Source organism: Crocuta crocuta, unplaced genomic scaffold (genome assembly GCF_008692635.1).
Source record: "Crocuta crocuta isolate KB4526 unplaced genomic scaffold, BGI_CrCroc_1.0 scaffold14, whole genome shotgun sequence".
In the NCBI taxonomy this organism is placed as follows: Eukaryota; Metazoa; Chordata; class Mammalia; order Carnivora; family Hyaenidae; genus Crocuta; species Crocuta crocuta.
Window position 1 is genome coordinate 4,546,457 of NW_027530209.1, and position 18,065 is coordinate 4,564,521.

At 34.6% G+C, this 18,065-nt stretch overlaps 1 protein-coding gene across 2 annotated transcripts in view; it reads right to left on the reverse strand.

Annotated features, from left to right (window-relative positions):
- CASD1 (CAS1 domain sialic acid O acetyltransferase 1) overlaps positions 1-18,065 on the reverse strand; it is a 41,547-nt gene that overhangs the window by 13,878 nt on the left and 9,604 nt on the right. For both annotated transcript variants that reach the window (XM_077765391.1, XM_077765392.1), the window contains 8 exons: positions 17,075-17,137; positions 12,673-12,717; positions 12,125-12,248; positions 10,276-10,490; positions 8,269-8,691; positions 7,158-7,247; positions 1,212-1,331; positions 80-236 (listed from right to left, as the gene is read on the reverse strand). In XM_077765391.1, coding sequence (XP_077621517.1) covers positions 80-236; positions 1,212-1,331; positions 7,158-7,247; positions 8,269-8,691; positions 10,276-10,490; positions 12,125-12,248; positions 12,673-12,717; positions 17,075-17,137 — 1,237 coding nt within the window. The remainder of the gene's footprint in view (positions 1-79; positions 237-1,211; positions 1,332-7,157; positions 7,248-8,268; positions 8,692-10,275; positions 10,491-12,124; positions 12,249-12,672; positions 12,718-17,074; positions 17,138-18,065) is intronic.

The window sequence follows — 18,065 nt, forward strand, 5'->3', positions numbered from 1 at the left end:
AAAAATAGCTTTTAACAACCAAAAACAAATTTAGTACATTAAAAGTATATACTTATTAACAGTAAGAGAGTATATTTACCATTTGCTTTCTTTTGGATTATTTGTGGCCATAGTGCTAAAGTAACATATATGACCATGAACCATACAGTGACCAAGGGGACGAAGTAATAGAATTGATAAGGCCGATCCATGACTATACATAACACTACTACCAGGAAATTGAGACGAAATAAGACCTGTTAAAAAGGAAAAGAAAATGGTTTTCATTCCAGGTATGCAGGAAGAGCAAAGACAGATGCTCTCTGACAGAGTACAAACGTTTATTTAAGACCAAAGTAATAACTGTGCAAGTATATTTTACTAATCCTTAAAATTACATTTGTTCTACAATCAGTGTAAAGAGTTGAATATAAAATATTTATGCATCATTATGTTAACTAAACCCAAGCAAAGCACCAGCCTGAGCTGTCCTCTGGCTACAACTGCCATCTTGTTAAATGTAGGGAAAAAACTGTAAGTCTCCTTCCTAGGGCTACAGTTTATAAGCACAGATTAGATTACCTCAACAAAAGGGTGTCCATTTCATCTCTGTTTGATGTTGATTTACCTCATTTAGGATTAAATTGAGAGTTGTCATAGATACAAAATAATATTACTGAAATTAAAAAGTGTCTCTGGGACCTCTGCAACAGGCGTTTCAGACAGTGTGATGTCGCTCAAAGAACACAGAATTTGAGCAGATTGATATTAGAGTCGTACCACTTACTATCTGAACACAGGCAAATTATTTAACCTCTCTGAGCCTCACTGTCCTTTCTGTAAACATGAAGGTCACAACTCAGGGTTGTAATGAGGGGTAAATCATGTTCAGGAAGTGCCCAGCATAAGCTGGAAAGTTAATAAACATTAATCCTCTTCTTAAAGAAAACAACATATTATACTAATTCCAGGTAACTACATATTTCTACAAAACTGAAGTGAATTAGCAGTGTTGTCCCTTGTGTACTGGTGCTTTTATTAGACATTCACTTAAATTACATTTTCCCTTCCCTCAATAATGAATTATTTATCTCAGATTATTAACCACAGAACACAGAAATAACACAACTTGAAAGTGCAATGTCATAAATTCAAATTATTTGTGGCCTTATAATGACCATATTCATATTTTCATGTCAAAATGAAGGAGAAAGAACTGAACACATTCCTACCTGACAGACTCTATGAATTCCAAAGTCTCCTTTGATCCAAAAGTATGAGAAATGCCCATACCCCGTCTGAAACAGGTATGCAGCAACCAGAACCCGGATGTGCATGTACACAGGCAAAAACTGTTGACAAAAACAAGCAGGTAAAATATGTTGGCAGTAACTATACTTTGAAATATCAACCTGTACATTTAATCAAGGCAATGGATCAGCGTAAACAGCTGGTATAAGCTCAATAAAAACATTTCTTTTCAAAAGTTAGGCAACATAGAGCAAGCGTTAAAAAAAAAATGTAGATTTCAGAATCAGACCCGATTCAAATTCTGGCTCTGCCACTTACCAGCTACATGACTTTAAGACTGAGTTTTCTAAACTGCAAAATGAGAAGGTTCTTATGAGGAATGCAGGAGTTAATAAATGTGAAACGCTTTGTATATTTCCTCCCTTTAGAATTAAATATATGATATCCATAATTATTAATCATCAGATATACTGAATACAAGGTAACTCTGGATTTCACATTTTCCCAGGAGAAGATTAAAAACAAAACAAAATCCCACATTTTTGGCCCCCTTAAATACATGGACTTCAGATTTGTAAATAGTGTGTAACTACACAATATGTAATCATTTAGCAAAGATATATATATTAAAATATGTGCAAAAATATATAATTTAGAAATATTATTCCCCTCCCATTCTTAATTTTTTTAGGTTTATTTATTTGTTTTGAGAGTGAGAGCCAGCAGGGGACGGGCAGAGACAGAGAGACGGAGAGAGAATCCCTGACAGGCTCCACACTGTCAGCACAGAGTGCCTGATGTGAGGGGTCAATCTCAAGAACTGTGAGATCATGACCTGAGCCAAGATAATTTAAACTATGAAATGAAACTATCAAACACTTAACTGAGCCGCCTAGGTGCTCCTGATTCTTAATTTATAAAACAATTTTATTTTACACTCCCACATCAATGTTTCATCATGACCAAGACCCTTAGAATCATTTACCATGGTTTTTCAGAACATCCTATCTTTACCTCTAAGTAAATTGACATGCAACACATTTCTGATCTATATTTTATGGAAATGACTGGAAATATCTCATTGACAACTCCTAATTCTCATACCCCTAGAATGCTGTCATTTACCCTATCAGCCACTGCACCTTTTCGTTTATACTCATGATCTCCACTGGTTTTTTAATTAATCTTGTTTTTATTTTTTAAATTAATCTTTTAGAGGGACAGAGACAGCGTGAGTGGGGGAGAGGCAGAGAGAGGGAGAGAGAGAGAATCCCAAGCAAGCTCTGCACTGTCAGTGCAGAGCCCGATGCGGAGCTCGAACTCATGAAGCCAGGAGATCATGGCCTGAGGCTGAAACTGAGAATCAGAAGCTTAACTGACTAAGCCACCCAAGTGCCCCTTGAAATGATCTTTAAAAGGCTTGTTCAGTGACATCCAACCCTTGAAATGATAATTATTCTTTTAGGGATAATTACTGAATCTATGTAAAAAAATTTTTGGCTTCTATTTTATAGACACATCTGATCACTCTGTAATTATCCAGCATTGACAAGCTTATGGCCACTTCTGGTTAATGTATCTTTTCCAAGTGATACTTTGTAGGAAAAAATAAAATAAGTAAACATCTTAAATAGATTTTGAGTTCTTCAATGTTTGCATCTTTTGTAAATATCTTTGAAATGTACCCTTGAGCACATCATTTTCTTTTCTGAGAGGGCAAAAAGCCCTGAATTTATGATAGGTTATAAATTCTTCAATACCCCCCTCCATATTAGCCAAACTGTTAGGATGCTCTGTGTCCTAAAGTGATCCTTCTTATGCCTCCTTGTCACCTTTCCTTTGTTTACCTTTTTATTCTCTCTGGAATGTTCTTCTTGTGACCATGTTTTGCTTATTCAAATTTTAGTCTTCTTTAGAGCACTGTTCAAAATTTCCTATCTTTACTCTCAGATAAGAGTCATTTTTCCTTCCTCGGAGTTCTTTTTTTTTTTTTTTTTTAATGTTTATTTATTTTTGAGAGACAGAGACAGAACATGAGTGGGGAGAGTCAGAGAGAGAGAGAGAGAGAGACAGAGAGAGAGAGAGAGACACTGAATCTGAAGCAGGCTCCAGGCTCTGAGCTGTCAGCACAGAGCCCAATGCAGGGCTTGAGCTCATGGACCACAAGATCATGACCTAAGCCGAAGTCGGATGTTTAACTGACTGAACCACCCAGGCGCCTCCTTACTCGGAGTTCTTAAAGCACTGACATCTATATATCAAACAGAGTTTTAATTTATTGCCCTTCATCACTAGTTCTTTTTAAATGTCATATCGTTAAATCAGAAATTTTAGATGTGATTTTCATCGAATCACAGTGATGAAGGTAGGAAATGTCATATTAAAATAACCTCAGGATTTATCTAAGCCTGTTACCTCATTCTTGAGAGCACTTTAAAATATTTCCTTGGAGTATCTGAACACTTTGAATAGCAGAATATGTACAAATTCCCAAGGCAATCCATTCATTTTCAGATGGTCATTTACTGCTATAAAGTTCCTTTTCAAGAAAAGTTAAAATCTAACTCTATGTAAAAGCTACCAACTTCAGTCCCCTAGGGCAATGCTATGCAACAGAAACAAAATGTGAGCCACATAGTACACTTTTAATATGGCAACCAGAATATTTAAAAAGCTCAAAGAATCAAGTGAAACTAATTTTAATAAATATAATGTATTTAATTTAATATATACAAAATACTATCTTTCTAACATGTAATAATCATGTAACAAGATATTTTGTATGTTTTATACTAAATTTTTGAACGGAGTAATTAATTTATTACAATTAATCATACTTAACTGGTATGTATTTCACATTCAGAGTACATCTCAATTCCAACTAGCTATATTTCAAGTGCTCAACAGTCACATATGGCTAGTGGCTTCCATAATGGAGAGTCTAGCTCTAGAGCCTTTTGCATACACTTAATCACTCCTATACCTGATTGTTCTATAAGTATCTGAAAATAGCTGTCAAACCTAGGTTAACTATTCCCAATTACTTTAATCACTGTCCATAAAACATGCTTTGAAATGCCTTCAAAACTGGGCCTGGGCCTACAAACCTGGGACTTGGTTATTACATTTAAAAAGTAAATACTATTCATTTAAATTTAACACTATCACAGCAATATGCCAAATACCTGGCAATGTTGGATTACTGAAAATCTCAGGTAATACTTCTCCCAGGTTCTTATTTTAACATATTTTAAACCAGCAGAAGAGCTGTAAGAATAGAGCAATGGACATCCATATACCATGCTGACCCATTTTAAAGAATGCTGCAGACCACAAGACATCATTCCTAAATGTTCTAGCAAATATCTTTTAAGAAGAAAAAATAGCTTCTTACACAATCATATTATCATTTTCATAACTCAAGATTTAATATGACTCTAACAGTATTTATTGCACAATTTATTTTCAAATATCCTTGATTGTGCCAGTAACATCCTTTATGGTTTAAAAACAAATTTCTTTTAGCAATTTGGAATCAAGGATCATACATTGCACTTAGTTGTCGTTTCTACTTTAATCCAAATTATTTTTTCTTTTATCTGTCATGAGTCAAGTACTATAGCAAAATTTTAATATTAAAATGTTTGGAATTCTAACTGCATTATAATTAATAGCTAGGTTGGCTTCTGATTCTGTTGTTTTTTCTAGTCCCACAAATTTTCCCTTAAGATCTTTTATTCGGATCCTTTCATGAAAGTTACTTACAAACTCCCAAAGGAAAAACACACAGTGGAACATAAAATCATCTACTGTATAAACCTAACTCGCTGCACTCTCCATATTAAATTCACAGTGTTTTATCCATATTTCCTATAAATTATGCTTTAAAAGAATGTTTATACCAACAATTGCAATCTGCTAGACCATCTGGATAATCTTAATAGTTCTCTGTATTTTTTATGGTTTCTATTTTAGTGTGAAAACATGGCAAAACTAAAGTTTGACACATTTTAACATATTTTACTCAAAATAAAAAACATTAAGATTAGGTAATTGAAATAACCATGGCAGTTAAAAAGAGTTTTTAATGAGGGTAATCCCTCAAATATCCAAGAATCAGGTCCCAAAATATGTTATAAGCCATGCTAATAATGCTTTGCCAGTGTAGACACAGGTAATTTTTAACCACAAAATTCTATTATATAAAAGAACAGGAATATGTTAATTAATCATAACAAATGGTTTGTTAATGAAAAGTATGTCCTTCCAGAACAGGGATTTTTAAAAACTGTAATTTAGGATATATTGGGATGTAGTCTAAGATATATTAGAATTAGAATGCTCGCTTGGCAAATGATTATAACAGAATACCAAATTACCTTCTTCCTTTTGTGATCCAAATTCTTTCTGGAATCACTGAATTGAGGACCTTAATCTGCCATTAATTCTTTCTATCTGATTTTTTTTTTTAAATAGGAGTATCACCCTTTAATATGTCAGCAATTAATTATGTCTCTAAGTGGCATTTTCTTAAAACAAAAGCTTTTTTTCTTTCTCAAATTAATCTAATCTTTATTCATGTGTCAGAGATATTTCTAGGATTCAATATTCATCTCTACTGACTTTTTAGAGAATCTGACAAATTTATCCTCCAAATTCTGAGCTGGGCTTACAAACAAACAGTCTTACTATCCTCATCTCCTCTTGCCTTGAAATGTCTTTTACTGTCTTGGATCTTCTGTAATCACTTGAACTCACTAGGTCCCCTTCAGTTGCAGTATGACAGGAATTTCACTGCCGCCACAAATGCACATAGCATAGCCATGCAATTTCAATAAAAATGAAACTTCATTCCTTCATCTTTTGCCCTTCAAACAAACCATTCATAAAATCACTGACAATTTTTGAAAGTAATGAAAAGATTCAATGAAGAATAATATTATTTTCAAATTGTTGGACATATCTGAAGAAAACTTCAGTATTATTTATTTTCTTAACTGCTACTATGGAAATTTCAAAATACTTCTGCTGTCTGGACAACATTCCCTTCTTATCTCAATTTATCACTGATTCAAACACTATTTTACAGATGTGTGCTTTATGTAAGCAAAACAATAAAAAAAACATTTCAGTAGTTCCATAATTATGAATGGGTTTCTTAAATTTTGAAAACATATTTTATAGAAATCGGTTTGTATCTTCACTATAAAACTTGCATGAAAAGTAGTTATCAGATCTAGATTCACCCTCAGAAGCCTGCTTTATAGTGTAGCTGGAATGTTACAGCTCGGAACACTTTTTTTTTTTTTAACCCCTGAAAATCCAGGGTATCCTGAGACCATGAGAATCCTATCTTTTAAGACGACTAGGGAGAAGGAAAAAATGATTTTGTCCCGGTACAGCACATCAATGGTACAACAGTAGTCCATTAGTACCGGAGTTCTTTGAATATTGGAGCAAGAGAGTTCTAAGGTTTTTAAACCTCTGAAAGTATAACAATAGTTGGTCAAACTGCCTAAAATACAAGTAAGGGTAGAATATAAATATACTCATCTAATTTGATTTCTTTTGATAGTAACTTGCCTACTTGAAATCTTTTGCAATTAAGTGTCATCTATATTGTTTCTTCCTAAATTTAAATCAGCAGTCTAACAGGGTGGCATGAGTTAATACCCTTAGGTTATCAGCTGTTTCTACTCAATTAAAATTAAGGTCAAGTATTACAAATAAATTATCGCCTTGGAACTATACATTCTCAAAGAGTCAGGTGGTAGGAGGAGAATGGGAAGCCAAAGAGGTTGGGTGGAAAATAAAACAGGTCTCTACATGGTAGAGACTATAAAACGCAAAAGAGGTGACGCAACTTCAAGAAACATTAAAGTGCCACTATTTCCCATATTTTCCGAATTTAAATTCAAAATACTTACTGTACTTGCTCCAGAGATATGATAAATCAGAATCACAAGCTGCATCCAGCCTTTCCATTCATCTGTTTGCTCTCTATTTAACACTTTAGTCTGTGGAAAAGAACCAGTCTGTTTCAAAATTCATTATGAAGGTATTATTAAGTAAATTTTTCTTATAGGACATAAAGCTAAGCCTTCTGTCAGAAGCTTGGGGGAAAAAACAATTAAAGAGTGTCATTTGATTTGATAAGAGATATAATGAAACTGTTGAAATAAAAATGAATTGGAGAATTAATATAAACTAAAGGAGATTTTAAATATTTAAGTTACTACTCATGGTTTTATATTAATATTACATTTAAACTATGACAGATGTGTTTGTGAGTCTAAAAAAATGGCATTTTATAATTTTCTTTAAAAAAATCTTAGGAGTTTCAGCTGGAAAAGATCTTACAGCTCTCATACTTTACTGTGAAAAAAGGGTCCATTATTATAGTTTATTTTCCCAAAGAGATGAAAAAACTGATTAGTCATCCTCATGAGAGTTACTTCTTACAAGAGAGTTTATTAATTCAAATAAATCATGCCTTATAAAGAAGTTACACTAATATTCTGAGCAATTACAATAATTCTAAAACAGGAAACTCAGAATATTATAAGCAGTGCCCACATTATTATGTAAATTCTAATTTGTTTGTATGCATGTCTGACTGTATAAACATATAAATATGTTTGTACATATAGGCATTTATTAATTATATCTTTTAGTTACTTTGAAAAAATTTACTATAAGATAATAGTATCTCATGTTTGCAGACCATTATAAAATTGGGAGCACCTCCACTCTCCCCATCCCCAAACAGGCAAAATAATACAAAGTCATGACATCTGTTTCACAGATCATTGTTCACCAATGTTTCAACAATCTTTATGTAACTCTGAACTTTTTCCAAACTGTTTCAAAGAAAACAACAGTTAAGAGTCCACCAAGCAAAATACAACCACAATATTCTTTTGTCCTCTTCTATATACGCGTGTGAATATCTGGCAAACAAATGATCATATTTCTTTAATCTAGAGTTTATAATGAGATGAAAGGGTTAGCATGAGCTAAAAAGAAAATGATTCTTACCTCCTTAGTATTTTCATTGTAAAATACTCCCAAAACCAAGATGTAGATAATTGGAATAAAGAAAGTTGAGTGTGTGTAAAACTTGTTTTCCTTCATAAATAGATTTGCACGGTCACACATATAGAAATAAGCCATTATCAGGCCAAGTTTGCAGAAAGACTGTAAAAGTATTTCTAATGGAGACACAGGGGTATTGATAATATTTTTCTTTTCCTCTCCACTTTCCAAATCAGTGCATGGCTTATTCTTCCGATGAGTGTTACGATGAATTATATAAAAAATTAAATATCCGATAATAGATAAAGTGAAAAAACAAGCAGCTAGCTTCTGTATGAGGGTAAGAGGAGGCCGAGGCTGACAACAGGAACCATCTACAGGCTTCAAAATCTTATTGCAATACACGTTCATAAGAATCATTGCACTCTGTGAACAAATCAAGTTATTTGGTTATTATCTTGTCAGTAATGCAGCTCGCATTAGATTTTCTCTTGTGAATACTACTGACTTTTCAGCACCGAAGCCAAAACGCCTTTGTACTTTTTGCTACCATTTCCCAAATACTCATGCAAATAATGGTATTCCTTAATCTGTAATAGCAAGTTCAAGGTTTTTCAAACTTCCTGGACTATGATCCATAATGAAACATTCATTTTATAATGTGACCCAGAACACATCCACAGGAAACAATATCTATCCTTACTATCTAGAATGCATCCTGACATTTTTCTAATCTATTCTTAAAAAAATAAAATGCTGATTTCATGACTATTGGGCCATGACCTTCGGTAAAAAAACTACTGACAGATGTCAAAGCCCAAAGAACTTTAATTAGCAGACTTTCAGGATACTTAAGATGGAGTGTCAGTCTTTAGACGTAAAAAAAGATGTAAAATTACTGCCACTGAAAAATCAGCAATTCTTAGCTACCAATGTTTGTAAGATGCTTTTCATTTGGTTTATCGTTTATGGACCACACAGAATTCTAACGTTTTAAGATTTCTAATGTTAAATAAAATGTGAAATCTTCAACATGGTTTCATTAGAGTACACATCTTCTAGATGTAGTTGCCAAGATTCTGCCTAGATGAAAGTTCAATCAAATCTAGTTTTATAAAAATTTTATAGTTTAGGCAATTTTGGAACTCTAAGATGATTATATTTTTCAAGCCTAAACATTCAAAATACTCAACTAGTTAGACAATCTCATCCTTTAGGCCCTGCAACTTCAGGAAGTTCTGTACCTGGCAATCTTGAAGATACCAGCCTACAAACTCCAACCCAAGGTTCTTAACCAGTTCCAGGGGGTCCACAAAGCCCCGCAAAGTATATGGAGAACCATGTGTGTGTATATATGTAAACATGCATTTCTGCAAGACAGGAACAGAATCATTCCTTTTTATGGAATAATCAAAGGTGTTATGTGATTCTCAAGAAGATTAAGAATCACTCCTTTATAAGAAAACAACTAAATAATATCTGCTGTACTGTATGTGAAAATTTATAATTCTACAGTTCTCTTTCTTCTTTAACCGAAAATCCTTTTCCACCTGTCGATTTGTTCAGTAGCTGCTATGTACCTTGAATAAAACCTAGGGTATAAAAACTATAAGAAAATAATAAAAATTATGCTACATGTTTTAAAAATGTGTCCTTCACAGAAGCTTGACCTTACAAATTTAAGGTTTTTAAGGTAAAGAGAACATAAAGCAGTAATTTTTAAACAGAAGAGTGCTGAGAACTGATAAGCTTAGGAGACAAGGTATAATAAGAATGAGTAGCACTCAATAAATGAAGTTTCACTTCCTCCCTGCCATAACTTCTTTCCTTCTTAAACTACGACTCTCACTTGTGTAAAAGCAAAAGTAGTTCTATGTGCATGTTTAGATAGAATAACTATAAGTAATTAAGATTGTAATAAAATAATTTGTTACTATATTATAGTGACTTATAGCTAAAACCAATAAGATATTATAGTTTCTATCTCCTGATAGATACAAGAATTCTTACAGTTTCTCTGCTGGATTCAGGAAGATGTAAGCCATCCAAAGACTCCATGATGGTTTCTTGAGCAATTAATTTGGAAACACTGAACATCTTAACATTTGATTTAGAATTTCTGGTGCTACTATTCAAAATACTGACTGCTGCTTCATTGTAGGCATCTATCTTCTCATTAGTGATCATTTTCCTGTTTTCACTTAATAGATCTTCATAAACTGGATCTGTACACAAAGCACATATTTTTAAAAACACATTAAAAAAAATCCCTACTGGTAGAATTAGTGATCATGCAAGGTCATTCACTGCACTTCGTATTTGGTTGTGAAAGTTCAGATACTTTGAATCAATCAATATCTCCTTTAAATCTAAAGAACTTCTATCCCTGTCTTCTCTTAGGTACACAGCTTTGGTAAATATTTTTATCTTCTAGCATATCTTAGGAGTTTAAAATTTGGGGATATTGAGTGCCACTGGGCAATGGGAATTTAAAACTGGATCGGGGAATAGGGTGCCTCAGTGGCTCCGTTGGCTGAATGTTCGACTCTTGATTTTAGCTCAGGTCATGGTTTCACGGGTCCCTGGGATCAAGCACTGTGTCAGGCTCCACATCAGACTCTGAGCTCATGGCATGGAGCCTGCTTAGGGATTCTCTCTCTCTCTATCTGTCTCTCCCTCTCTGTCTCTGTCTCTCTCACTCTGCCCTTCCCCTGCTTATATGCTCTCTCTCAAAATTAATCAATAAACATTTAAAAAAATAAATAAAACTGGATTGGGGAAGACTGACCAATTAAGAGTAACAGTCAATCTTTTTTCTCCTGTCACTGCTTTGTTCACACAATTAGGAGGTAATGTTATTGAGGATCAAATTCCTTATCACTTACCATAAATATTTTTTTTCTCATTTTAGTAAGAGAAAGGTTAACAATGAGTTTGTAAATAACATAGACTGCAGAATAATCACTACTCTTGTTGTTCCATTTAACTTGATATTCAATTTGGAAATAATGGTAAGAGTTTCTGATAGGCAAGTTGAATTGCTAAAATATCCAAGGCAATTTCATATTGTGCTAGGCATTAAATAATGGACATTCAATAAACTCCTGAAATGACCTGATCCAATGTCAACGTTCTCTTAAAGAATTTCATTACCAAGTATAAAAGAGACGGGTATGAATTTAAATACGTTCTGTCAATTCTAGAATATATTTGCTTCCAATGACTCTAATATTATGAAATAAACTTAACAATTTTTGCCTATATTTCCTAATCACCATAAATATGCTTTGTAAGAAATTAAAATCAGAGGTAAACATTTCATTTATCTTTGAGAACTTACTCTTTTTGTTATATGCTGAAGCCATTTTGTATGCTGAGGCTCCTTGAAAGATGTTTTTGTCTATTTATTATTTATTTTTACTTATTATATTTATTAGTCTGTTCCTTAAGTTCAAAAAAGGAAAGCAAATAACTGAAATTTATTCTAGTTTTGGAAACCTTACTTCTTTAAAAAATTTTTTTTAATGTTTTATTTATTGAGAGAGAGAGAGAGAGAGACAGCGTGAGCAGGGGAGGGTCAGAGAGAGAGGGAGACACAGAATCTGAAGCAGACTCCAGGCTCTGAGCTAGCTGTCAGCACAGAGCCCGATGCAGGGCTCGAACCCAGGAACCGTGAGATCATGACCTGAGCCGAAGTCAGATGCTTAACTGACTGAGCCACCCAGGCACCCCTGCAAACCTTATTTTAAGATTTATTCTCATAAAGAAGTAATATTGCTTCTTGAAACTGGAGGAGACAATACAAACCCATGCTTCAAAATATATACACAATGAAATTTGTTCGTTACTCATTCCTTACCTTGTAAGACCCAATAAACATCACTTGTCTTTGCCAGTTTTTCTAAAAGTGGTGCTATGGAGGTAATGTTCATTTTATATTGGGAAAGTGCTTCGTTGCTACCATTGTGAATCTTGATAGACCACTAAGAAATAAAAAATAAGCATTAATTCAGTATTTATCAAGAAAAATTATGATTTGCACTACTGTAACAAGTTATTATTTTAAGATAATCACTTTATTCAACATTAGAATAAAACTTGGTCAAATTATTTCGTGAAATCTATGAAGGCAATTTAAAAAAGCTGATATAACATTAGACACTCAATGTATAACATTCAAGAAGAATGTAATTTTAGATGTAAAATAATATTGACATTTAACACCAAGTTTATTAAGTTTATTCAGGTTGCTTCATTAAAATTCATCAGCCTCATTAATTATAATAGAAATAGGAACTGAAATATAGGTACAATCAAGAATTCTATTTAATATAAGTTAACGTTTCCTTAGCATGTCCCTAAGTATGAGCCAAAGATCCTTATGTAAGAATATGCATAATAACTCACCGTGGCAGCTCCTGCTACAATCACATGGGGCTTTGCAACAGAATCCTAAAGAAAGAAAAATCTTTACAATCGTGTTCTATCCAGATATGGGAATGAATATAAGTAACCTCACTTACTTTTTGCCTTCAACTTAACTTCTTCCTTCCAAATGCATTTTAATTTTCTAGAGTTCCTTACTGGATTCTCATTATAACAAGATGGCACATCCATCCAGTGCCTAAAACCTTACATGGTTATGTGGCTATATAGAATGGCATGAAGCTTGTATGTTTAATTTTTTGGTGTTCCAAAAAAAAAAAAAAAAAAACCCCAAAACATTTCACTGAAATTTAATATGGCTTAATATTATTCTGAACTCTGAGTAAACTGTTTTGAGTAAAACTCTAAGTATATTATGTCAGCCAATTAAAAAATATTCATGAAGACTACAGAGTACATAGCAAAAATGCTAAATAAAATACAAGAAATGTAATCTTTGGAAAAGCTAAATCCAATATGTATTTAACAAAAGAAACTGCTAATTATCATAGACCACAATGCGCAAAGAAACAAGGAGAAATTTGGTAGAAAGCCTCATCAAATGCAAATTGTACTATTACTAATACTACCAATTATACAGTACTTAGTAATTTACTGAGTTCTCTTAAATTGGCTCATTTGAATATAGATTCTTGCCACCTGTGAGACAGGCAGGAAGATATTATACACATCTTATCAAATTAAGGATACAGACTCAGAAAAGTTTATAGGGTATTGCTGAGGCCTGGAAGGGACAAAGCCAGAACTTAAGTCTTGTGACTTCTAAATTTAGTGCGATTTCCACATCAAAAGACCTGCTATTATAATCATGTGCACAAGGAACAATTAAAAATAAGCAAGATACTTAATTAGAAAAAAATCTGACTCATCTATGAAAATAAAAATGACAGGTATTATCTCATTGTAAAGGTAGAAGACTGAAAGCGGAGAAAAAGAGTAACAATAATTTCCTTCATAGATACTCTCATTTCCAGCCTAGTGTGTTTCATTTTACACTGCTATTTTAGTGGAACTTATTCCTCATCTCTAGGTTACTCCCTTTCTCATGTGTCACAGTGGTTACCCCAAATCTTATTTCTCTTCTACGGGTCTCTCTTGCTTCCCTTCTCACTTTCAATATAAAACTTAATCCTCAGATTTCATGGAGAAAATGGGATTCATCTGGCCTGTGTGCACTAGACTTCCTTCCTTCCTCTATTCTTACAACCTCTCCCAGCCTATCTTCCTTGAATAACAGTCAATGGCTAATCCTCTTAATGGCTAAGCCTTACTTTGTGTCTCTGTTGCCTCCCTCTTTCTCTCCAGGGCTATATCCATGAATGATCGATCTCCAATTCTCATCAATTTCATCTTCCTTCTCCAGTCCCCTTTCTTCCCCATCTACAAAATGCTAAATCATCTTTATACTAAAAAAATGTTCCTTCAAGCCTGCCCCACTCTCAAATCCTTCCGCCTCACACCATTAACCAACAGATTACTTGGAAGAGTATTTTGCTCTCCCCATGTCAATTTTTTTTATCTCTCATTTAAGCCTCAATTGATTATGCTTTGATTTGGGGCTTCACCATCCACTAAAACTGAGCCCATTCATGAACTGTGGATTGCCACATTCTCTTAGCTTCATTCTACCCTGTCTAGTTCCTAAAGCAACACTTCTGACTGTCCACTTTTTAAAACTCTTTCCTCCCCTGTGTGTCACATGTTAGTTATTCTTCTCCTGCTTTTCCTCTTACCCCCTTTACTGCCCCTTCTCAAAATATTTTTGATAGCTGCATTACCAAGCCCTCTTCTTTAATCTTTAAACTGTCTCTATTCAATGTCTTCCATTCAAATAACTTTAGCTATCACCTCACACAATACCCAGATTCTCCAAATTCATCTGAGTAGCTCAGACTTTTCTTAATGAGTACCTTCATCTACAAAATTAAATCTAAATTGTTGGTTTCTTCACAGTTCAGCCTAATTTTCCACTATTGCCCCAATACATGTCACCATTCTCTTGTTTAAATGTTTCAGTGGGTCTCCACTACCCTCAACATAAACTCAATATTCTTATTTTTAGGAAATACACCCTGAAGTCTTTAGAAGTAATCAAAACATAAATAGATAGATAAATGAATTTATACCACACCAAATACAGCTTAGGATATTATTCATAATGTAATATCTGCTTACCTCGTCTCTTATTAGCCCTCTCCTCAAATGAGGCACATGAAAATAACAGCCAAAACCAAACATAAATAAAGAAGCACTTTGAATTTAAGCTCCAGCCATACTAACACTGCTAGTGGTTCCCCAAATAGGCTATCCTCTAACTTCAGTATCTTTGCGTATGCGATTTCCTGTACGTGAAATAATCCTCCTTTCTCACACCAGATCCTCATCCTTAAGATCACTTTATCTGAAAACTAGTTTTGAGAACTTACAGTTAGTGCCTACTTTCTGTAACTGGCTGTACCTTATTCTTCCCCTATTTTGGCACTTGTCACATTACTTTCTTAACTATATCTGCCACTCATCTGGAAACTCTTTGAGGAGAGGAACCTATTATGTTAACTGGGTATCAGCACTTTTTAGCCTAGTACCTAGAAATTGGCAGGTGATTAATAAATATCCGTTGAATCACAACAGAGCTGTCTAAATTCAACTTTGGTTTTATGCCTGTAGGCTACAATAACGCTCTTTCAGCTAATAAGTGTTATCTTTCTAACCCTACAGTTCTTCTGGAAATATTACCTTCTCTGTAGAGCTTTCTTAAACCAAAACCTGTATCTAACCCACCCCATCGTAAGTGCCTCTATCCACGGTGCTTTCATAGTCCTTTTGTGCTTGATTCTCTACTTACTCTTCATCTTACCATATTATTATTCATCAGGAAGTCACTATACACTAGTTACTGCAAATTCTTTGAGGGCTGAGACTGAGGCTAATTACTAGCCACACTCCTAACACCAGCATGAAGCCAGCAATATTACATAAATGATAAAAATATGGATCATTTATTCTCAGGGTCTAGCTGCTTACTATGAAAATAATTTTAAAAACACATAAATTTTTATGTATACATAAATGCATACATACATACTCTTTAAATAAATGAAATCAATCAATTAATCAATCTTTGGTAATGACACGGTCATCTACCTAAATAAGTGGAGTCTTTCCCGTCCTCCAGTAGTAATAAGGAATCTTACAACAGAATCCAAAGCTCTAAAAACTGGTTTCAGCAAATTGTAAGAACTGAAAATCTGGATATGCAATGTAACTCCAGGTTAGTATGTAACAAAAGTTATCTAGGATTTTGCAGGACTTATAAATTATACTGCACTGATGTTTCTTTAACTGTTAATTTCTACTACTTTAATGGATATACTTTCAGGTCCAGCACAGATATAAAACATACGTTTAAATCATTTGAAATATATACATGCAACATTATTCTACACTTTTGGAATAAACATATCAACAAAAACAAAACACAATTATGTGAGACTGCAGTTTTCCAGAAAGGTGAATTCTAGAAGCTGTCTGCATGTTTTGTTTTTTGAAAACTTAAACATTTTGTCAAAGAAACAAAGTTAAAATGTTGACTAGGTTCCCACTGGATCCTACAAAAGCTTATTTGGTGTATGAAGTGGCTGCGGTGCTAAACATATACTGTGAAAAGAAACAAGGAAAAATACCATTGCAGCACAAGTAATTAAGCAAAACAAGGTCAACAAAATTGAATATTGTTTTATCCACCCCAAATGCAAACACCTCTGGGAAAGAAGACAGGTTTAATTAAAGGACAAAGAGCTATATGGAGACTACCATGGAGATTCTAGAGAGGACTCTGCAGTTTTCGAGGTGAATAGCATGCTTGCCCTTGTATCTGTCTCCGAACATTTATGACCCAAAATATACCAGACTTGACTTCTGGGCAACAAATATAATGATAAAAGGGAAGAAAACAGGCTATTCAACAACAACAACCACAACAACAACTTTCCCGAAGAATCTGGGCATGAGTTTCAAGGACAAAGTGGGAAAATGCTCAAGAGAATGTATGTTGTCCAAGGAAGATGACCTGGGTTTGAGTTAACTGGGCAATGATAGTAACAGAAAATTCTCTGTCCGGAAAATACGGTATCAGCATAACCACGGCAGGGTTAGAGTGGTGGCAGCAGAGGTACTGGATCAAAACTCCCTCTTCTCAGTAAAGTGACAGGTTCAATCCAGCACAATTAGTCACTATTAAGAAAGTCGGCACAGAGTACAGAAGAGCAGGACAGGTGAGTAAGGGGGGATAAACGATGCATGCTCATGAGCTCTTAAAATTTGGGGAATTAAAGCAAAAAGGCCTATATTTTCAAATACAGACCTCAGTCCACACTTTGATACACTGTTTCATAGAACCATTAACTTCTGGATGCCACAGAAAATCCTAAGAAAAGAAACATAAGGAAATAATAAGTCAAAGAGACTTCTATGCGCCACCTCAAAGAAACATGAACCCATTTCTTCAGGAGGACCTGAAGGAAGACACCGCCTCGTCCACGTGTTCATCTCCCATCTGTTCCCCACGGGCCTCACAGGAGTTCTTGCATCCTCTTCTGCTAGTTACTCTCTGAACTAGTCTCCACAGTCGTTGTTTAAAAATTTAAATCTGGGGGCGCCTGGGTGGCTTAGTCGGTTAAGCGTCCGACTNTTCAACTGTCCTCAGAATAAATTCCAAAGTCCTTAAAACTACTAAGGAGGCATAGGATCTGTCCTCTACCGAGACATTCTGCCTTTCCTCCTGTCACCCTGCCCCCACTCTAAGCACCTGTTGGTTCTCCGTTCAGCTCCGGGAATGCTCTATGCGCTCCTTCTGCTCCAGGACTTTGCACACACCATTCTGCCTACGATGGTCATAAAACATTTCCACTAACTAGCTCCTATTTATCCTTGAAGCTTCGGTTAAAACATCTCTTTCTCAAAGAGGAAAACTATTTCTAATTCATTGTTTTGTACGTTCCTAATGCCCACTTTTTCCTTTCTTTTTTGATTTTTTAATTTTTTTAAGAGGGAGAGAGAGAGTATGAGTGAGGCAGAGGGGCAAAGGAGAGAGAATCTTAAGCAGGCTCCACCTCCAGCACAGAGTCTGACTTGGGGCTCAATCTGAGCTGAGGCTCGATCTGAGCTGGGATCATGACGTGAGCTAAAGGAGTTAAAATAAAGAGTCAGAAGCTCAACCAACTGAGCCACCCAGGCGCCTCCCACTTTTTCCTTTTCACCATCCTTATTCCACATTTAAAGCATGCACAGAACTGGAATGACTTGCAAAATCCATTAAGTCGAGGACATTTTTGTCTTGATGCCTACTGTATTGT